The 23,416-nt window shown below is 34.8% G+C and overlaps 1 protein-coding gene and 1 long non-coding RNA gene across 2 annotated transcripts in view; one reads left to right on the top strand and one right to left on the bottom strand.

Moving 5' to 3' along the window:
* Nucleotides 1-22,977, top strand: part of LOC145725108 (uncharacterized) — a 150,293-nt gene extending 127,316 nt beyond the window's left edge. Inside the window, exons 2-3 of the long non-coding RNA XR_014177170.1 lie at nt 21,435-21,825; nt 21,883-22,977. This is a non-coding gene — a long non-coding RNA (uncharacterized LOC145725108). The remainder of the gene's footprint in view (nt 1-21,434; nt 21,826-21,882) is intronic.
* On the bottom strand, nt 606-4,011 carry LOC145724463 (luciferin 4-monooxygenase-like). Its single transcript, XM_081972754.1, has 9 exons — nt 3,464-4,011; nt 3,149-3,413; nt 2,859-3,102; nt 2,613-2,808; nt 2,414-2,561; nt 2,209-2,348; nt 1,950-2,155; nt 1,689-1,895; nt 606-1,624 (listed from the first exon to the last, which is right to left on the bottom strand). The coding sequence occupies exons 1-9, from the start codon at nt 3,581-3,583 to the stop codon at nt 1,519-1,521; spliced, it is 1,632 nt and encodes a 543-aa protein (XP_081828880.1). The 5' UTR covers nt 3,584-4,011; the 3' UTR covers nt 606-1,518.
* Nucleotides 22,978-23,416: the final 439 nt, after the last annotated feature.

The raw sequence follows: 23,416 nt of genomic DNA, 5'->3' as shown, positions 1-23,416 counted from the left end.
TCATGTCATTTGATAATGACAATGACAGGTAGCTCTGTGGTTTATAGCGGATGTGAACTTAACTGACTGGTGATAATTACTGTTCCTCTATTTCTGTTTATTTAATACAAATGAAAAAAGATAGAACTATACTATGAGCGTATTCGGTTGTCTATAATAAAACCGTTCATTAAAGTAAAACAAATGAAAAATCATGCATTAATAAGATTGAAAAAGTTTATTAAATCACGTTGTACTGTTATTTTTTAATTATATAAATTAATGCTCTTTTTCAAGTAAGCATAAGTTAATCAAGTTATAAATAAACTTCAAAGTTGGTATTATTTTAAACGGTTTGAAATCAAATACGCTAAGCAACAATTTTTGGGACAGTCTGTATAGTTGAAATTTATCTAGAAATATAGTAGTATCCTTTGTATCTATCATTTTCGTATGGAAAGTTTTCTTCTAAACCTAAAAATAAAGCTTGTATTTGTGTGGTCTAAATTCAATCAAATCAAGAGTTTATTAGACAGAAAACAACTGAATATCGAAACAAAACATATATGATTCAAATAGGTCTAGAATTTATCGTAGAATTCAAATGTGCAATAAAAAATATGGCATCGCATTTAAAAAAAGGTTTTATTAGCCACGTAATTTTGAGACACCCTGTATAGATAAAATATATCTAGAAATATAGTAAACCTTTGTATAAATAATAAATCACATATTACTATTCGATTCGATTCTCTATCTAGGCTCCTCTCTACAGTTCAGCTCCTTATTCTAAGTCCTATACGGTATTACCATTTGGTTCAGAGTATCACACTCAGCGGGTCGTTTTCTGGTCAATCTCACTTCTCAACAGATCTGGACTTAACCAACTTTCACCTCACATTTCTTGTAGATTCGTTTTCATCGTAATTTTTGTCTTAATAGTGTGTGTAAAGTGTGATTTTTATTATGTTTTGGGTTCTGAATATTGTTCTGATATATTTTTTAGCGATTCGTTTGATTGTGTCAAATATCTCTAAAATCTAAGGCAAGTATAAAAAATTAATTCTGATTTCCAGATGGTTTTGCCTGTTCTAAATTTCTAAAAGATTTACGGATTAATAAATGTATCAATTTTAGAACATTTTTAAGAACAATTTTTCTATACCTAATAATTGTTCATGCACATAATTTTGGCTCTATCATATCAACTTTTTACAATTCATTTTTTAACCATTATGATATGATTGAATTCACAGTTTTTAAGTATCTGTTTGTCTGGTTTGCTGTATACCTTTGTTTCAAATCTGTTTATGTCTTTTTTCATTAGCATGGTTAAGAATGGAACTTCGTTATTTGGTTTAGTTTCTGTAACGGTTTCTGTTGTAAATTGGTTGAGATGAGAGATAATCACCGAATGAATATATTGAGAAAACATCGTCAATATAATATCTCCACCAAATTGTTGGTTTAAAATGATAATAATTAATGTTAAAATGTTTCATAAGAATATTGGAGAATATACGGAACTAAAGAAAAAAATTAAGAAAAAAAAGTATTTAATATCATGTGTTTCAGTTTAAACCGGTTTACTTTCCCCGAAACTGTAGTTGGCATATTTTTTACAAATTTGACACCTTCCCTTAACCTAAAACAACAAACAATTTCATTTTATTAAAATACTGCACCACTTGTTATCAGTAATTAGCCACCTTTTATGATCTTCTACTCTCTCTTCAACAAACTTTTCCAGTTCTTTCTCTGTCACATCATCAGCGCTCTCCTTCAGCATAACCACCCCCATTAATCTTTCGCCTTGAGTTTTATGTGGTATTCCAATAACCAAAGCTTGTTGGACTGCGGCATGGCTCAGCAATACATTTTCAATATGATGAGGATAAATAAACCAATTATTCCATCTGTTTTTTAAACTAAGTTACTGCCAGATTGTTGATGTTTAGAGTAAACAGTACATTAGAATACTTTTTATCCGGTCCAGAATAAAAAAGCAAAAACTGTCATCATAGTGCACCAAGTCTCCAGTTTTAAAAAAACCTCCATCATCAAAGGAGTTTGAACAGTTTTTCTTGTAGAAGCCATTGAACAGTTTTTTACCTTTTAGGTATAGTTCACCAGGTTGGTTAGGTCCGCAATTTCTTCCAGTTTCAAGATCTACTACCTGCAACTTTTATAGTTGGAAGCAATGTACTATAATACAGCGAAACAGAGTACCTTGTAGGAGAGACCGGGAACTGGTAATCCACAACTTTGAGGTCTATGGGACTGTAATGTTTTATGGTGGGTTAGGTCCAAGTTAAAAGCCGTGACCTCACCACATTCTGTTAGGCCGTAAGCTTGAGAAACAGACACACCTGTATAATACCACGCAAGAAAATTGAATTTAAATTTTGACGCTCTGTATACCATTTGTTCCTACCTGGAAACATTTTCCAGAGAGATTCAACAAAGTCTCTATGCAACACATGACCTGATATAACGACTTTCTTTAAGTTGCATATGTTACTAGTATCTTTATAGTCTATGAGCTGAATACACTGGGTGGGAGTTAACATAACGTCACTCACCTGTTTTAAATTTTTTTATTAGTTTAGCAGTATTATTTATGGACAACTTACGTGATACTTCTCAAGATAGCACCAGAACTCTTCCGGTTTGAAAGTACCTTTAAGCACCCTGCAACCACCATTTAACATGAAAATTACCATTTCTAAAGATGCTGACATCCAGTACCAGTTAGAGTACCTCAATGAAACTGGACCAAGAATGGTATCACAAAATTGGTTTGTCTGTGTGTAAGGTTTGATGCTGAAACTACATCTAGTGTGTTGGTGCCAGTTAAATAATTAAGTTAGATTAATTACGCTACTGATTTTTTGAGAGCCAAGAAATAGTAATGATTTAGACAGATAGGCTTTGGAGTACCAGTGGTTCCGCTACTGAAATGAATCATGCAGGTATCAAGTAAATCATCCACATGCACAAGTTTTATATTGTCAGTTGATGATTGTAGAAACTCTTCTTCAAACTGCTGATCTAATTGCACCAGCACAATTTGTGTCAACTCCAAGTGATTTAGCGCTTTAGTCAGCATTGGTTTAGCCTGCTCTAAACTGTATTTAGCTGGAATAAGGTGTTGTGTTTTACCACCAACCTATAAAAAACAGTATTCTAGGTGGAGATTGTTCCAGAAGCTCCACAAATTCCTCCATTGAAAACCGGGGCTCAAGACTATAAGAAATACAACCCAGGAACTGGGCAGCAATAATAATAACGTTGGCATTGATGTTCTCCTTATTAGAACAGATTGCCACTAAATCATTTCTGTTTAGGCCTCTATTTTGAAGGGTTTTGGCTGTGGATAAACTTTTCTGCAACAGGGTATTGTAGGTTTCAAATTCATCATTACTGGAATTAATCTGGAAAAATTAAGGTTGGTTGAGTCAACCTTCATAAATATTTGACTTACCAAGGCGACTTTGTTGCTATTTTCTACACAAAGCTGGAATAGTAAAATGCCAAATCCGCCGCATTTTTCGTCGAAATCAATGTCAGGCGTTGTAATTACACCATTTTTAAGTTTTATCATGATTTAAAGTTATGGATGAAACCAACTTAACACTCAACAAGTCTTTGACATTTTGTTTTACTAGTGTTGTTTTCACATTAATTTGTGTCCAGTGTCAGTATAGTCCAGGACAGGATTAAAACATATTAAATGCATTAATTATTAGAGTACATTTTTGTGGGACGATTGTGAAAATCCTAGTACAGGTCTGAACTGAAAATAACTAGCTAAAAATTAGCTAATGATTGATTTTATTATTAGAGAGATATGGCACTTGATTTAGCGCCGTGCGTTATTAGATATTTGCAGTAAGTTGACAAATTAACCTATATCCGGATGTTTTTGACGTTGATGATAAGTCCACATGTGCATCATTTACGTAAATTACAGCACTAGTCGTGGTTTGTGATTGGTCAAGAAAAACAGCAAGCTGCAGGAAGCTGCTTTTTCTTGACCATTCACAAACCTCTTACTGTTTTCCGATTTACGCAAATGCTGCACATGTGAACTTAATTTAATAGTGATACCGCATGAGGCAATTTACAGGCAAATAACTCATTTCTACGTACAGTACACACTTTATGTCATATATCTCTATTGCGTCTTATCGCAATGTGATATAAATACATTAATTAAATTAAACTGACTGTCTGTGCCAACTAGACGACTGAAAATCAGTGCATATCAACCAACTTTTTTACTCTACAATCATTGAAAAAAAGCTTATCGGTAGTAATTTCACGAGTGCATAAAAATTACTGATAATTTTGCATGAAAACTTGTTATCTCATAACTGCATGAGTTTATTTTCTTATTTTTTTGGCGAAAGATCACGACACCGAAGGTGGAGGGTAATTTTTGGGATAGCGTAAATAGAGTGGGAAAATGAACACCATCCCCCTCTATTTACGCCACTTAACAAGTTGGACAAACGTCATTCACATCATATAATGAGCATTCATTTCATAAGTAATGGTTCAAAATTTGATCAAAATTGCTCCAACAGCCTGACAATTATAGTAAAGAAACGATTTTTTAAACTAAATTTTGGAGGACTGTATTTGCATTAGGAAGCGTTTTTCAGCAAAATGACATAATGCATGTCAGCTTATTGTTTGATGAACTATCGGATAGTGGATTATTCACATTTAAAACTAGACCACCCTGTATATTTTTGCTGATCTTTTAGTGGCTACGTAAATTTGGCAACTCTCGTATATTGTATCTTTACAATTTGTGTGTATTTGACAGATAAATTTTGCCATCTCTACATGCTCATAGTTTGTTACCCACATTAGCCATTAGGGAATTATTTTGCTTGATTTGAACTTTCGTTTTAGCTTCGTTAACTTAAATTTAACAAATTCTGTTAAAAGAACATGGATAATAAAAATGAAATCAGTTTCATACTCCTACTTCTGAATAAAATGTTTAAGAGGAGAAGTAATCAAATCAACATTTAAAAAACGTTAAGCAAATTAGCGGAAAACCAAGAAAAAAACGTGTTTTTGACTATTTATATCGATATTCATGCTGGTAGTTGTCGTATTATGACATTTTATTTAAAGCGCACTGGAAAAATGTCAATGTGTTATAACCGATTTTAGCTGCAACTTGAGCTCATATTGTTGCATAAAATCAGCATAACCAATCATTCCATATTGGACAGTAATATAACACTCCAGACTGTTAAAAAAAAATGTTTTTATTTATTTTCTCGACTATGAATCAGTCGAGAAATAGATAGTTTCCAGAGTCGTATAATAAAAATCATTTAACAATATTGTGAACATCCTAACGACAGATTTACTATTTACTATTATTATTTACTTTTTATCTTACTATTTTATTTACTTATCCTCTTACTAACTTCAAAAGCGCAGATTTGCATTCAAACGTAAAGTTGCGCGTCTAATAAGCCAGAGCCCAGGCTTTACATCGCCGGAGATTGTTAGAGCTCGAATCAGCTAAGAAAAGGCCACAGGCGTCATCAAACGATGATGTCACGATCTCTGTACGTCTCGCTTTAAATATTGCTGCTCTCGTTACTTTCCAAGTTGTTGCAGCCAGTCAGTGGCGTGCTATTATTTTATCAGTAAAATGAAACATTTTCGTCGTTTTTAATAAAGAAAATAAAAGACAACAAGTTTTTCAAAGGAATGGAAACTCCTTCTGCTTCTTTCTTCATAAATTGTAAGACGTTACTGACGATTTCACGGCCTTGGCTGTATATGATAACACCTTTCTTTCCAACCTTTTTGAAAGACATTTTGACAAAATAACGTTTTTTATTCATAACACTATGTGAACTTCAACTGCGACCATCAACAATACAACCAAAACACCAGACTAAAACGGAACCTAACCTAACCCCCTAAGTCTCCCTGTCCGCCACTACATTTTTTTAAACTTGGCAACACCGTTTAGAGTGCCGGCTAGTAAAAGCATATAAAAAGGTCCAAATGTACCTGGCCGCTGCCGCATCTGTTTTAATTGTGTCCAAGTAAAAACCGTACTACGTTGCCAAGTGGCTTTTTGACCGCTTAACAATATATTTTCGGGAATATTTTAATAGGACGCCTCTGATTATATCTAATGCGACGGCAACTGTAGAAGGAGAAAGAAATAGTTTTAAAAACTGCGTCATTGATGATGCGGTGGCCTTTTCTCATCTGATTCGAGCTCTAAAATGAAACGTTTTCTTCGTTTTTAATAAAGAAAATAAAAGACAAAAAGTTTTTCAAAGGAATGGAAACTCCTTCTGCTTCTTTCTTCATAAATTGTAAGACGTTACTGACGATTTCACGGCCTTGGCTGTGTATGATAACACCTTTCCTTCCAACCTTTTTGGAAGACATTATGACAAAATAACGTTTTTCATTCATAACACTGTGTGAACTTCAACTGCGACCATCAACAATACAACCAAAACACCAGACTAAAACGGAACCTAACCTAACCCCCTAAGTCTCCCTGTTCGCCACTACATTTTTTTAAACTTGGCAACACCGTTTAGAGTGCCGGCTAGTAAAAGCATATAAAAAGGTCCATCTGTCCCTGGCCGCTGCCGCATCTGTTTTAATTGTGTCCAAGTAAAAACCGTACTACGTTGCCAAGTGGCTTTTTGACCGCTTAACAATTTATTTTCGGGAATATTTTAATAGGACGCCTCTGATTATATCTAATGCGACGGCAACTGTAGAAGGAGAAAGAAATAGTTTTAAAAACTGCGTCATTGATGATGCGGTGGCCTTTTCTCATCTGATTCGAGCTCTAAGAATTCCCCATTTTCTAGGGAAGAAATTCAATTTGCCCCTTAATGGGACACGCAGCAATTAGACAAGTTTCAGCAAGAAATTGAAATTTGCCGGTATTAAATTAACATATTTAACGTAAGAAAATTGAAACTCTCTCTCATTCTCTCTTAAATTTCGTTTAACTTTTATTGACTGAGAATAAATTTAATTTCGCTCGGCGGATGTTTACGTAATGGTGGTAATTTTCTGAAAATGGCCTAGTAATAATTTATGCTAATCCGACTTTGTCTCTCAATGTAACTAAATTTTGTGTAAGTAACAAATTTTTTTTAAAATAAATGTTGACATTTTTCGGCCTAAATATTAAAAACTGTGCTCAAAAACATAAATGTCTTGTGCAGAATAAATTTTTATTTTCGTGATTACTCTCTCCTATTTCAGTTGGAAACATGTTCAGTTAAATTAAATCACTTGACAAACTATTTAGACCTTTTTATTATAGAGTTTAGTAATATTTTTCATTAAAATCTGGAGTGTAGCCTAGGTTGGGTCCAAACTCTCTATCCAAAATATTTTCGACTTTGAGGTGTTGCCAGATCAGTCGGAAGGAAACACTAACTTTCGATTTTCAAATCTAACACCCTGTTTCTAATCTCATTTTTAAATTCCTTGCTGAAAATTAATGTTAATACTTTTCTAAACCTATCTTCCATTGTTTCCTAGATATTTCATAAAAATGGTGGATTGGTCAGCAAAACGGTAGTCTAAACATTAATTAAATTCTCAAGTCCTGAAAGTTTTACTTATGTAACCTTTTGTCCTCAGTTAGACAATACCACATGGTTAAATGAAAAAAAAACTTACAGGGTGTTCAATATTTGCCTTTTAGTCGGACAGATAGAAAAACTGTCAGCAGTCAGTTTATTTTTAAGGGATCCACCAATGTATTATGATTAAAGAATGTTATTATGATAAAAGAACATTCCATTTAGAATAATTCCATGTATACTCTTCCTATACCTAACTTTTCTCACACCACACTTGTGTTGAATTTGACAAATATTTGTCAGAACATGTTTCAGTTATAGAAACGACAACTAGTCATTAAGCACAAGCAGTTGTCCGTATTCATATATGGATTACGATTGTATGCGCCCTCTAATGAAAAACTGTTAGTAAATAAGTCAGAAACAGTTAAAGTTAGGTATAGGTAATGTATACATGGATTTGTTCTAAATTTAATGTTTTTTGGATTGGATCCATTTAAAAAAACGAATTTATGGCAGTTTTTCTATCGGTCCGACTAAAAGGTAAATATTGATCACCCTGTCGGTTTTTTTCATTTCCAGTCTCTGGGCTTCTCAACCATGTAGTATTGTCTAACTGAAGACAAAAGGTCACATCAGCAATCCTGTCAGGACTTGAAAATTTAATTAAAGTTTAGACCACCGTTTTGCCCACCATTTTTATGAAATATCTAAGAAACAGTGCAATGTAGGTATAGGGAAGTATCAACATTAATTACTAGCCTTCTTGCGAGGAATTCAATAATGAGTTTAGAAACAGGGTGTTCTATTTGAAAATAAAAAGTTGGTGTTCTTTCCGACTGATCTGGAAGCACCTCAAAGTCCAAAATATTTTAGATAAAGAGAACCCAACCTAGGCTACACTCCAAATTTCAACAAAAAATATTGAGTCGTTTTCTAGATACTTCTAATATACCATCATTGTGAATCACCTTGTATTTGCTACCTCCCAAGGTAATAGGTATACAGTGTGTCCAGATTAAGAAAAGCGTCACTATGGATATCTTGAAAAGATTTGGTTAAATGGGAGGAAAGTTGCGTAATCATAGCGTTAATGAAATGACATTTAGAAAATGTCAAATTTCTTTTTGGTTTTTGAAAAAGATAGGGAGATCCACTTTTAATGCTCTTTAAACTGGCGTCGTCAATTTTTTTCAATTTCTATCATCAACTTCATTTTTTAAACACGGTACTGATCCCCATATTCCTCATTCCTCCTCATCCTGGACACGACACAATATACCTTAGTGTATACTAAGATTGGGAGGAAGCTGCTGATAGCATATATGCAGAAAAGACGACTGGACAATTTTACAGCAAATTACAAGACAGATTGGAAAAAGCGTTGATTATGTGAAATCGAAATCCACTGACGTTGCAAAATGACACTTTAAACTAAGATGCTTCAGAAAACCACCATTAAGATTGAAGAAGTCTGACAAAAGACAAGACAGATTTTTGGACAACCTAGGAGAGATGTTGCTGAGAATGCTAATGCTCAATCTAGAAAACTAGTTGAAGCTTTCAAAGAGCAAAAACAGCAATTGAAGTTAAAAAGTTACTTAAAAAAATTAATGAATGAATTTGATAGAAGACGTTAAGCCGTAACGTTGTCAAACTTTCCTGAAACTAGTAATAAGTGGTTATATTTTAGCAACGTTGCCAAACTGACCATTTTTCTAAATTAGTAACACATGTGCAGTTCGTAACAAGTTTCACTATTAGAAATTGTCCCACTGTACTTGTTTGCTGTTTAATTTTTCTTCTTCTTTTTACTGTGAAATCATGAAATTCGATTTACTCCTAAAGCCAATTGATAGAAGGAAGAAGCCAATCATGTAAAAAAATGAATAGGCAAACACCTAAGCCTATAGGCAGACTTCGAACGTTGATATTTGTACACGAAGGACCAAACCGCGCCCGTAACGCTTTAACCGTTTTCCAGATATTTTTGTTTGCCGTACGTGGGAAGGAGCTAAAGTAAACCCGCTTCGGGCGTCTCTTATATTTGAGGCAAAGAAGGTTATTTGGTGGTAAATTTAACGTTATTACTTTCGCAGGCAAATTTCCAGGAAACGTTAATTTTTAGTGCCAAAAACTCGGAGGTTTGGTTAAGCCATGTTCGGTTATGCTTTGAGTGGAAATTTGACAACAAAAACACAGGAAAGTGTGTTGAAATAATGCGACGAGGAATTTAAGACATAAGGTCAATAAAAGCTGTCTAACCATATTTTTGATGGTCCTTTTATTGAAAATTTATTATAGTAGAATGTTATTACCTTAAAAATAGCTTCACTCACTTCAGTACTGAGCCACAACCATAAGAACCATAACCTACTCGATTTTTTGCTTATTAGAATGATGTTAGTAATTACGGAGATTGAAATACAAAAAAAGTAATTTAATCAAAGCACAATGTTTCATTTTCTACAAAACTAATATGGTTTTGGGTCAACAAGTTGGTGCAAAACACAAGACCTCAAAAAAGGTTACAATAATAAATAATGACACACATCTAAGGTCTGTTCGCAGAGGCAATCCCTGACTGGTTTCCAACTCAGAAACAGTAAATGTCAAGTTTCATTGGTTGAATCCTCACGTGACTATGACGTTTTCTGACTTCTGGTCAATGGATGTATCTATTTCTCTGACTACTAGTTGGAGATTCTCTCTTCGAACAGTCCTATAAACACGACCTTCTCAGTGGCCGTTTTCTGAGTTCTACCTTAGACTTTCTTGGGCTTTTAAAAGTTTTAAAACGTTTCGAAGCTTATTTTTTGGATGAAATTTATTGAAATCCATCTTGTGGAGTATTACAAGTGTTTTAATTGTTTTCACATATCCTTAAAATTTCTCTAACCATCCCCGAGGCACTTAATTGGTTACTTCCAGAGACAGGTCAACATAAACACTTAAATGTCGGGTCAACTGTCAAATAAGGTCACATTGCTGGGTAGAGCGTCAAAATGAACGAAACCATTAAAATTTTTCTTAGCCCAAGTTTAAACCATAAAAATCATAAACGTTGAGGCTTTTAGAAAACTGCGCAGTCAATTTACTTAATAGAACACAACATATTATATGGATGATACGCAGCCTCGCGCTTTTCAGATTAAACCGAGTATTTATTTATGTATTTATTCATTTATGCGGTTAAAATTCCTGCCTTGAGGGGGTCAAATGGTCGGCGTAAAACAAAATAAAACCGGAAAGACGCGATAACGAAACGGTCTTATTATACCTCCGAGAATTGCTATGTCATATTTAAGGGAGCCTTAATTCGCTTTAATACGCTTACTAAGCTAAAAATAAGCCGTTTTATGAATTTTTTACGGAAACTGTTTCCGTTAACGTTGCTAAGGGATAACTTCGACCCCACGGTTAAGATTACAAACCATAAAACAGAACAATAATATGGTGTAAGGATTTTCTCGTGAGAGGAATAACAATGTTTGCTACGTTTAAACCACATACTATAAAGTAGTTTTTAATTTGCGTTCTCAGAGGAATCTCTCTTTACCAGTCAAACTAGGCTTAGTGGCTTCTATGTGTAAATTTTTTACTATAGTGTCACATACAGATCACATCCTGGCAGTATTAGAATTATAAATTGTTAATCTAGAAGTGCTCCAGCAAGAAGCAAAACTAAACGTATATTACGACTTTAAACTACTAGTTTCAAACATACCAAAGAGTACGTACTCTCTGTTCAGTAACTTAGCGAAAGCGCTGTGTTATCCAGTGGTTTTTTTGAAAGTCAGCACTTCACGACCGTTTGAACAAATATAAATATTACAGGTCCGTGACAGTTTTGAGTTTATTATCAGTAAAGTAAAACTAGTAACTCAACTCTTGTTCTATCACAGTTATATCAATATTAAAAATTGGTCTGTTTACCCTAAGTGGGTTTTCACAACAAAGTAGCATTTAAAATAAGTAGCAGAAAGCATGCTACTTATTTTAAAACATATGTAAATTAATGTTCTCTTTCATACCGAAGTAGCAACATGCAACGCTATTCCAGTATGAAACCGACCATTCATTTACATATGTTTTAAAATAAGTAGCATGCTTACTGCTTTTAGGCAGCATGTCGCACGTGGCATGCTACTTTGGTGTGAAAGCCCACTTAATGTAAATTTTCCGGATGCTTTATTAACCAGAAAAATTATGGAGTTTTTCGAGCGATTGCCAATCGAGAATGTGCACGACAAATACCGGCCAATGACATCTAGACGAACCGGAGCGAAAGTTAGCAGTTTCCTGCCAGGGGGATTATTCAAATTCTTAAGGAGCTTTTCTGGCTGAACGTGCAACAAAAAGGCTTTGCAAGCCAGCTAGAACATTTCTCAATAATCATATATGAGACGGCAGGCATGCAAAAGACCAGGTAAAAGCATTCCGATTTTAAGGCTAAAGCTGGGGAATTTTCCCGCCAAATATCTCGGTTCCAAAAGGCGAACTTGACGTTTTCTTGTTAGTTATAACTGTAAAGATTATACCAAGTTATGCTAAAGTTAACGTTACCTTGACATTAGTTTAAAAAAAATAAAATCTACAGAAATACAGTTACATTTGTACGTAAGTGGCAAATAAAATCTTAAACAATATCTCTTGTTATGAAGCAATAAGATGCTCTCAAGAGGTTAAAAACTGTTTTTTTTAGTTAATTTAATCAAATTGTTTTAATTGAATAACATTTTTCTTAAATGAATTTTGGTAATTTGATTATTAGTTCAAGCAATTTCGTTAATAAAGTCAAATGGACTATAAACTAATCCGAAAACGCTAGCGGCAAATCACGTGGCTAACCTGCTGCTCTAATAGCAAAACTTTACAGTTTATTTCTGCTAAAATTATTACTATCCATTTCTAGTTCTATAACTGCATCAGTAAAATTATCCAGGTAATCGTCTATTATATATGGAGGGGATTTGGAGGGAAGTGAGACAGGGCTGTGTTCTGTCGCCCCTTCTTTTCAATATATATTCCAAAGCGATTTTTCGGGAAGCATTCGAGGATGTGAGAGAGGGCATCAAGTCCAATGACATTTGCGCAAACAACATACGCTTTGCTGATGACACGGTTGTGCTTGCTGCAGCATCTCCACCACTCTAATAGCAAAGAATGCTTGGAAGGGTCGCTGATAAGAGTCGGACTCTTGGTCTGGAGATTAACTTCGACAAGACAAAGTTCATGGTAATTGATAGAAGTAACGCAGTACAGATAAACAATCTGCCTCCAAATATCGAAACGGTTAATGACTTCATCTACTTGGGGTCTTTAATAACGAACACAGAAGGCTGCGTGGCGGAGATAAGAAGACGTATATAGGACTATCGCGGGCAGCTATGTTGAACCTGGGAAAGATATGGACAGACAGAGGGATAACCAAAAAGACAAAAATGGTTCTGGTGAGATCTTGGGTGTTCTCTATATTTTCGTACGAATCCGAGTCATGAATTATTAAAGCGGCTGATAGACACCGCCTCGACGCATTTGAAATGTGGTGCTGGAGAAGAATGTTGCGCATTCCATGGACGGCTAGAAGAACAAACGTCAATTCTTAATGAACTCGACATCACGGATCGACTATCTACCGTCTGCCGCAGACGAATCCTTCAATATTTTGGACACATCACACGCAAAAATATGAGGATAACCTAGAGAAACTTATAGTACAGGGCAAAGTAGAAGGCCGAAGACCCAGAGGCCGATCTCCGTCACGTTGGCTGGAAAACGAACTAGCGAAAGCGCTGTGTTATAGGTATATACTTATGTGACCAAGTAAGGAACATCACGGGTCAACCATTGCAAACGAATCTCCGCGAGGCTGACGATCGCCACCTTTGGAAGCGTAAGGTTCCGAGCTGCAAGTAGCCACAGTGTCATGTTGCTTCAGACATGAAGATACGACGAAGAAGAAGAGGTGTATGACACACTTTTATTTAATTTCAACAAAAAAAACGACAAAGCTTGATTTCTCTAAAAGTGTAACCAAATAAGTCTATTAACCACCTCGATATAAGTGATACACGATACGGACAATAAATCAAAGCCTTAATTAAGTAAATAGCCCACTCAGCCATCAATTGAATCACTGGCAGTCAAATTGGTCACGCAATACATAGTAAGCTTCTTTCATCATTTAAAACTCCCTGAATTGTGATTAACGATGTTTTTTTGGTTCCAAATTGTAACTTTCCTCTTGAAAATTATCTGATAACTAATGGCTGACGCAAATAAATAACTTAAACGCCACGACACTCATTAATGGCAACATTTCATTTTGGGGTCGACCCAAAAAGCCTTTTGACGCCTCGTTGGTGGCCAGCGGGAAATTAATAAATTCATCGATGTTCCCTTCTGTAGTGTTATTAATAAGTAAAAGCGTCAGCGAAATAATTAACAGTATAAATATTTAAAGGTGTCCTTTTATCCGGACTTTTGCGCCACCGAACCGGTGTCCACTCGCTCTTCCATAAATAATAGAATAGAATAGAATAGACGCGCGTTTCTGTGCAAAAGACGTAACTCGAATATAATTGATTTTAATATTATTCATAGGAACGTTTCCTGGAAACGGGACGCTGATATTTATTTGACGCCCCGAGACTGGGAACAATAAAGATAATGGTTTCTAGAGAGGTACTCGTTTTAGTGCCCAATCAAAATCTTATATGGGCAATGAAAGCAATTTATTGAACCGTCAAATTATGATTTAATTGAATAGTTTAACTAGTATGTCAACAAATCGATATCGGTGATTTATGGTTGGATATACAGGGTGGTTCATCATTGACTACTTCAGATCTTTAGATCTGCTTATCGATTCTTTCAGATTTTTTTTTAAATATTTCAAAACCTCAGTTTATAGCTGTTTGAAAAATTAAGAATTATTATTAGAATTATATACTGAAATCAGTTTATTATTTAGCAGAGTAAAATTAAGTAACAATAAGTGTGTTATAAACGTCTAAATTATGATATTAAATAATAAACTACTGAAGAAAAAGATCGCTACAGCATAGGTTTTGGCAATTTTTAACAAACTGCATCTCGAAAATGCCTTAGCCAAATGTAATTAATACAAAAGGTTTTAAAATACCGTTGTATAATATAGAGTCATTGACTCATAGTGATTTCTTTCCTGATATCATCATCATCATTAGCCTATACTGTTCACTGCCGGACAAAAGCCTCTCTCATACTATGCCATTTCCTCCGGTCCTGTGCCATCAGCATCTAGTTTCCAGCGAGTCTCCCCATAGCATCACTCTATCGGGCTGGTGGGTGTCTTCTGTTTCATTTTTTTTTGTCCATCGACCATCGGTTACCTTGGCCACATGACCCGCCCAGTTCCACTTCATACGCAGAATGGTCTCGACAGCATCTCTTACTCCTGTGTTGTGTCTGAGGGTTCTCTTTGGGATTCTATCTCAAACGATTATTCCCAGCATTGATCTCTCCATCTTACGTTGCATGACTGGTTTTTTCTGAATGTTGTTCTTGGTCATTGTGATGTCTCTGAACCGTATGTTAAAACCGGGAGAACGCATTGGTTCTTTTTTAAACACCTTCGGAGGTTGGATCGAAAAACTGTTCTTAATTTTCCGGCGTGTCTTTGATTGTCTCTTCCAATACTTATCTCGTGTCCCAAGTATTTGTATAAGCTTCCTTGTTCTATGTTATTATTGTTAATTTTGAGGGAATCCCTCGATGAGATTAGTCATATTGTCACGAATAGAAATTTGTATTATTTAAAAAATAGAAATTTATTAAATTAAAGCAGATATTCGAAGATGGCAAAATTAAGAAATACACGAGGAAAGGTTGCAATCAGGTTGCAAGTAATGCATCATTCCTATATTTAGCGGGTGACAAATGATCACTGCTGCTATGTAGGAATATGGAAAACAAGCGACAAACAATCGTCACTGAACCAATTTGGTATAAATAAGGCTTGACATCCGTTTGTAAAGGAGACAGTCAGAAGACTCCGTCGCGTGCCATACCACGTAGTCGTCCCGAATTCTGCAACCCGGATTCGCAAATTAATGAAATAATAAACCATTTCTGAATTCCCCTGTAGATAGAAAAAGTAAATATAAAAATATAATAATCCCTGTAGGAGTAGAAAAAGTAATAAACGCACGTCTCATTAACTTGCTGAGCCAAAAGGGCGAGTTTTTGAAGTATTAGTTTATAAATGTTAATTTCTCTTCTTATCTCTAAATATGTTTTTCTCTTTATTTATTTCTTATTTCCTGATATAAATTTTTTAAATTTCAATCCAGTGCGTGTGACAGTTGGGATAATTTTGATTTATTTTTTTTACGTCATATAATAGGTTTTGTACTATCTGGCAACATGTTGACACCAGTGTTTAAAATTTAACCCTCCAAAAAATATACAATGTGTTTTCGAAAAAGTACTTTGTATCTCGGGAATACCACGACTAACCTTCTAATGAGATAAATTAATACTAAAAGTTCATTGGTTGTAAAATTACTGTCGTAATCATTACTGAATAAAATCAGTAATCACTTTAGTTCTAGCTTTTATACTTATTTTGTATCTTAACATCCATTGTCAATGAATTCGTTTTTTGTAACTTTACGGCCACGTATATAGCTACTTTTAAAAAATCGCTACTAGAATAACATTATTTTATCTAAAATGTAGTTGTTGTAACAATAAAGAAATGTTTACAACTTTATATCGTGAACAAAACAAAAATTGCATCCAGCATCTAAAGTCATCCAAAACAATCTCCCTTTTTTGTAGCTTTTATAATTTCATTAGGACCACCATTCTAACCTGGTTTTATCGTTTCGTGTCTCAACAACGCAGAAGGAAATGAACTAAATTAAAATTAAAACAAAATCCGCGGGTTATTTCCGCCCGTTCTTGAGCTTAGCACTACGTGGTGAAATATATTACGTCTGTAATGGGTCTGGAGGGTAAAATTTAATTTTAATTTCTCTCTGACTCGACGAACAGACTTCACTTTAAGCCAGTATCGTTTCTGATAAGTTAGGGCTCTACTTATGACTGGAAAGATAATCTCCAGAGATCGGAAGGAAATGTGATTAAATTAAGACGATCTTTCCGCTGGAGTATTGAGACGTCACGGTAATCTCCTTCCTGTTCTGTTATACAAATAATATTCTGTTTGCTTAGCGTTTCTCTTAAAAGGTGTGAAATGATAATAACTGTTTTAGATGAAAACGTTTTGGAATAATATAGCAATATCATTTTTATTGCCATATTATCAGGAAATGTCGGAAAATACAAGACGTCCATATTCTACAACCCACAATGATAAATAACTTCCTGACGCCACTTATACCTTAATTTACTTAAGCTTTATCAGCACATAGTCGTACAGTAGAACGGCTTTATTAACATTTATTTTTGTAAATGTTTTCTAATAAAAGATTTTAACTTACCTTTCGGTTCAATGTGACCTAACGTGGATGATCTATCTTATAACATACAGTCTGATTCTCAAAAGTTAACCATCACGTGACCAAATAAACTTAGTAGCAATCAGTCTCAGAAACACGTATGTTCGTGTCTTAATTCGTAAGATTTGTCCTTGTCACGTGATGGTCCACTTTCGAGAACAGGACTGTAGATATAATAATTAAGAAAACAGACCTGTTTCCAATTATTTATTATAATTATATTTTAATAAACAAAAAAGTTGTGAGGAGTTTTCAAAATGAGCAAAATTTGAAAAACTCCCTCTAGCACCGCGAATTGAGAAAATATCGAAATACGGTTTTTGCCATTAATCTTTTCTCAAAAATTGAGCTCTAACATGTACACTAGTTTTTTTCTGTCTAGCCAAGAACTGGGGTTTTCCTGTCAAAACCCTCTAAATCCGGACACCCTGTATATCTCAAAAACTGTACCTACGCTTAATTTTCGAATACTATAATCAAACTATATTTTCGAAAATGTTCGTGAATTTTTGTGTCCGTCTCTAGTGGCTTGTTCTAATTTGATTACAAATGAGTCTCTGTGTAAATTAAGACTGCACTTGAGGCAAAATTATGGCGGTATAATGTCACTGAGAGCAGAGAAATCGCAAAAATAAATTATTTCTGGGTAGTGCGGCCGAATACATTCCGGGCTGATTTACGATCTCCGAATTATAAATAAAAAATTTTAATCTTTGTATTTGCAGCTGTAATTGCTCTTACGGCACTCTGGCGGTCGTAAGTTATGGACCGCAGTGCCGGAATTATGGGAGTGCAAACTGCAATTTTTGGTTATCCATAAAACGTTTTGGGGCCGCTACGTTATATGGATCATGCTCGGGCTCCAGCATAGCTTTTACACTCACAAAGTGTGTAATCACATGGTTATATGATGCATAATTTCTCTGAAATGTGACGTTTATTGTATAGTTTCACATTTAGCATTCCTCGTTTTTGGGATCCTCTTTTGGTTATGATCTCATGTAAGTTAGCTGGTATACTTTATTGTACACAAAAAGCAATACACAGGTGAGAAAACTTAAATTTGCTATACAAGATTGAAGAACTCTAGTACTTTCAGACATGGAACACAAGTGAAAAGTGTTGTTTTTTCTAGGACTGTCAAATAATCTGCTCATCCCAAGGGACTATTAAATTGAGTAATGGTATCAGTTACTCACTTCAGTAAATTTAAAATCGAAAATAAATGGTTTTGGCATTCTTCTTCTTCTTCGACAGCCATTATCTGTCCATTATATTTGCCGTTGTCTCCAGTGTACAAGCCTTAATACCCATCTGCCTACACTTCTTTTTCATGTGCCTTGCGTGTGCCGGTCCTCCGGATGTTGGCGATTACTGTGGAAAGTGCTTCTTTATCCTCTGCCAATCTAAAAAGTTCACCAATCTCACAGCTACGACATCTGCCTCCCACCAACATGTCTTTTTCGTTCTATTTATCCTTTGAGAATGAGTTATAGAAAGGGGTATTTTTCTCCACGCATTACGTGGTCCAGAGAGGCAATTTAGCGCGACTCTTGTTAGTGATTGTCGTTCTGTTTTGGCTCTTTGAAGGACTTCTACGTTGGTAAGCAAATCGGTCCAAGAAACCTGCACCGACCCACTGTCCATACTTGTGTCTAGAAGTCGATTTAATAGTGACAAAGCTTGGAATGCCATTTTAAGTCTATGAAAAATGTGAAAATTGTTTTTTAAGTTTGCTGTGTCAATAACTTGGTGAAGATAGTCTTGAAACTCGATTTTCCAAGCTGAAAGCAGTTTTGAAGCACTAATAATAGTCCAGAATCCTGAGAAAATCAGAAGCAAAGTAAAAAGCAAGAAAAGTTAGTTTTCAGGATAATTTTCATGAAATAATATCAATGTCCTCTATCTAAGACTATTTTCAAGACTAAAATATTGAAATTTGTCTCAAAATTATGAAAACTTACTTCAAATGCAAATTTTAAGCTTTTTTCTTGTGGCAACACGCCCCATCCACTTAAGATTAGCGATTCGTTGTATTATGTCCACTATCTTCGTTCGTCTTCTTATTTCTTCGTTGCGGATTTTACCTCGTAAGCTTACACCAAGCAGTGACCGTTCCATGGCCCTTTGCATTGTCCTAAAGCTATTGATGTACTTCTTGGTTACAGCCTTTACTTCAAGACTTGCTACTATTGAATTAAACTCTTCGTTTAATCTCTGCCGTTTGGTTTTCCTTCACTTTTAATTAATGACATGACCAAGATGTATGTATGTGTGTATTCATCAACCTATTCATCTAAAGTTATTTTTGCTATTTTTTACTTTACTTGCAGCTTGCTTGTTCTTAAGCTCCTGGATATTTGAACTAATGCGCACTATGTCATCGGATCGGCAAAGCGTAAAAGTCTGTAGGTGATCCATAATGCGGTATTCCTTTCAATCAGTTTTCTGAGCTGCGTATTTTACTCCAAATCCTGTTGTTTGTAATTTTAATTAGGGGGGCATAAGATTATATTGACTTGTGTCCATTGACATAAGGTTTCTTAAATGCTCTTTTTGAAGAACTTTGTTTTTCTTAGCAACTGATACTTGTTCAATTTACAGACAATAAGTTGACACTACTGTGGTTAAAACACTCATTTTTATTTGGTATAAGTATCCAAATATTTGAAATCCTGTAACTCACTCTCAACCAAGTTGCTGTTGTTGTTTCAGAACAGATTTCTGTCACAAACGTCAATCAAAATATGCTCTCTCTCTCTCCTTTGGATTAAAAAGGACCTTGAAAACACAGATGTACCAAATTTAATTGGTACTCAATTTGATCATTGTACCAATTTAGTCCTCGCGGTGTAAACGTGGCCCACCAATGGGCCACTGTAAAACAGCTACTAGGCCACAATAAAACAAGAACATTTTCTTAACACATGTTGAATAATATGAAATCTAGTTCAAATTTGTAGGGTGACTGAAGTCTTTTTGTATCTCCTAAGCAAGTGGGTAAAGGTAGGATCATCTTTATGCTGTCTACTGACACCAATGTCACGTCCGGAACAACAGGAAACACAAAGTGACGCTCATGTTTCATTTCTGATATAGCTAAGTTTCACATCATTTTCATGATCTTTTATTTTATAAACTTGTCCTATATAAAAACTTCCTTTTTTGTTTCTAAATGGACTACCACGAAATTACCAATTATAGGTTCTCTATATAATTTCTCAAACACAGGAGGACCCAATGTCTGTGACCATCGTATATCCTCATCCGAATCCTCTTCTACAAACCTTGAACCTGGAACTTCATCTTCTGACGAAGGTTCGTTCCTTATAACTTTCATCTTTTTACGTAAAAGTGAACGTTTCTTTAAGAAAATTTTGCGTTGTTTTTTATGTCCTCTCGCGTCAAAGAATCTTTTTCAGGGCTGTCCGTTACAATGCAACTTCGTCCTTTGATACGTGCGTTTTTAGACTTTCTTGTACCCGCTTTGGAATACTTATTGAACTGTTCTAGAGATTGCCAGATATTATGTTATTTTCGGAGTTTGTAGTATGCTTAACATTGGACGTTGACGATTTGCCCATATTAGGTTGAGTTAATTCTCTTGGTGTTGGTGAAACTTCACTTGGAGTTCTCGGAAATTCTTCCTTTCTCACTGCGGTTTTAGATCCTGTATGTTCGGTTTCCATCCCTCTACCAGCTTCATTCGATCGGTTAATACGTAACTGGTTAGGAAATCATCATCTAAAAAAACTATACGGTCCAACAGGTATATGTATACCCGTTCTCTTTACATATCTAAAGAGTGTCTATACTTAACGTGATACTGTAAAGGAGCTTCTCTAAATGAAATTTTACGTTCATTTATAACACCTTTCAAAACTGCTTCCACAGACGTTCTCAATGAGTTTTCTGAAAACGTCCCCTTACGGTCAGATATAAAAGACTGATCCCCTTGACATCGTTACTACTTAAAAGAAAATCAATTGAACGATGAACAATTGATATGCAATAAATATTCAGTAACAAGTTCAGTTTAGCGTTAAAAAACAAAAGTTGTAAGCAGATAATAACTTGCATTTATTTATGTCTCATTGTGGCCCATAAACAAATAAGGAATTTATTAAAACAAAGCAAATTCCACTGTACCATAGTGTATCTCATTGATTTTACTAATTAACAGAGAAATAGTATATAACATACTTAGGTGGAAAGTGTTTGATTTCTGTCGAGAAATTAGGTATCATTATACGTAATATTATCATTTATCAAAATCTCATCGAACTTTTAATAAATCATTCAGTTGAAATCATGATTGATAATAGTCTCTAACAATAAGGTAGTATAGGTACGAGTAGTTATGACTTCAACCATAATAAACGACTGGTGATTTGTTTACAATCTTGACAACGTCATTATTGTGCTATTCTGTCTTTAATATTTTGAGCTGAAACGTTTCTTAAAGTGCTTTTAACATTGAGATTTCTGAAGACGCAGATGTTACTCATCATCACCTGAGCTGCGAGCTGTTGCAGAGGTGGCTGCACAGTCTCTTAACTATAAAAAGTAAGCCCAGATATGACAAAACGCATATTGACATTCACCTGGGTAGAAAGTGACATTTACCCGGGTGGAAAGTGAGTACTTTTCCTGAGAAACCAACCAAAAAAAATTTCCACCCGGGTGGAAAGTAAAAGCAAGTAATTTTCATCTTTCCACCTGGTTTACACGTAAGAAATAACGTTATTACATACATAGTTGAAAATAAAAATACTTACCCATTTCAGCTTTTTTGAAATGTAAAACACAATACAATATGAACAAAATATTTACATTCGACGGCCGGAAACACGAAAGTCAGTAAAGCATCAACGTGAATAACTAAAATTAGCAGGGATCCGTATTTAAAATGCGATGGCGTAACTACTCTTTCATTAGAGAGTTGGCAGTAAAGATCACGGTTGTATTAACTGTGGTTATAGAGTCCATAACAATCTGACGGCATGAGGGCCTATGGCCCGACGGATATTTGTATCTCGATTTTAGAACATCCTGTATATATAATTTTTACCCAAAAAATTCAAGTTTAAAAATAATTACATACGGGTCCGAGCATTTTTCTGAAAGATAATTTCCTGAATTTTAATCGAATGTATTCCATACTTTATGGACACACTGTATATTTTTTTTTTTCAGTTTTACTTAACAAGTCTTGGAGTAATAATAGACTGTACAATTACTACACACTGTGCTATTTTAAGTAAATATATTAATTTGTAACAAACCTGATCCTAATTCAAATAGAAAACCGGAAAGTAATCATTCGAAACTAACAGGAAAACGTAGAGCGTAGTTCAAACAGCTAACCGAATTAGATTACACGTTTTATAGTACGTTACGTGGAAAATAAACAAAGGGCCGATAAATCAAAAGCTGCATTGTGGTGAAGTTTGTAAGATTTATGTAGAGGAATGTTGAAACGGTACATCTGCAGAGATTTAAAGCCGCTGAAAAAACAGGCAACAACCAAACTGGTAATTATTCTACCAAAACAAACTTTTGACTTTTTTTGGTAGTATATTTTTAGGATACAACCAACTTTTCCTTTTGGAGAGTTGAAACCTGTGGATTCCATTATTCCCTACAATTTTTATAAGCTGAAAAACAATAATCTACTCTCCAAAGTTGTCGTTTTCGGGTCCGAAATCTTTATACTTGACCGATTTATGAGAAAAGTTTTTCAAAGCCCGACCCTCTCGGGAATTCCTGCACACACACACACACACATCTTCCACGCCAATCAGGGAACATTTCATTGCCTAGGAGCGGCATCATATATTAAGATTATTGCTGCCTGGAAGGATATGGGTGTTTCAAAGATAAACGTTTCGTAATATTGCCGCATTATAAATCAGGCGGAACATATTATTCTTCTAAGCCTCATGGATTATCGTCTATACATATCGAGACTATGTTTTCGCTGAAATAAAGTGAACTTGCACAGAAAAAAATACTATTATTACACTTACATTATTTCAGGATGTAAATAATGTAAGTGTAATGTCAGCAAAAATCAACAGTTTCCTCAAAAACCAATATAAATTGAATACAAGTTTGTTGATATTAACATGTTTTTTATTATTATTAATTTTACTTTTAAATCATATTTTAACTGGATTTTGTTAGTACTTAATTAAATGCCGGAATGCCAGGGAAAAACCGTTGGCTTAGTTATTGGTTAACCTCACTTTAATCGTTTTTATGTTGGCTGCGCAAAGGAATCAAATGTGTGTGAATAAATTGGCGAAAAATAGGATCTAT

Source organism: Ips typographus, linkage group LG2 (assembly GCF_016097725.1).
Source record: "Ips typographus isolate SLU linkage group LG2, UJ_Ityp_2.0, whole genome shotgun sequence".
Lineage (NCBI taxonomy): Eukaryota > Metazoa > Arthropoda > Insecta > Coleoptera > Curculionidae > Ips > Ips typographus.
This window is presented reverse-complemented; position numbering and strand designations above follow the sequence as displayed.

Bases quoted from the DNA above. Each gene is read 5' to 3' on its own strand.
- LOC145724463 (XM_081972754.1), bottom strand. From the start codon at position 3,583: ATGATAAAACTTAAAAATGGTGTAATTACAACGCCTGACATTGATTTC. The intron at 3,414-3,463 runs GTAAGTCAAATA...TAATTTTTCCAG, and splicing joins ATAGCAACAAAGTCGCCTTG to ATTAATTCCAGTAATGATGA. The intron at 2,562-2,612 runs GTAAGTTGTCCA...AATTTAAAACAG, and splicing joins GCTATCTTGAGAAGTATCAC to GTGAGTGACGTTATGTTAAC.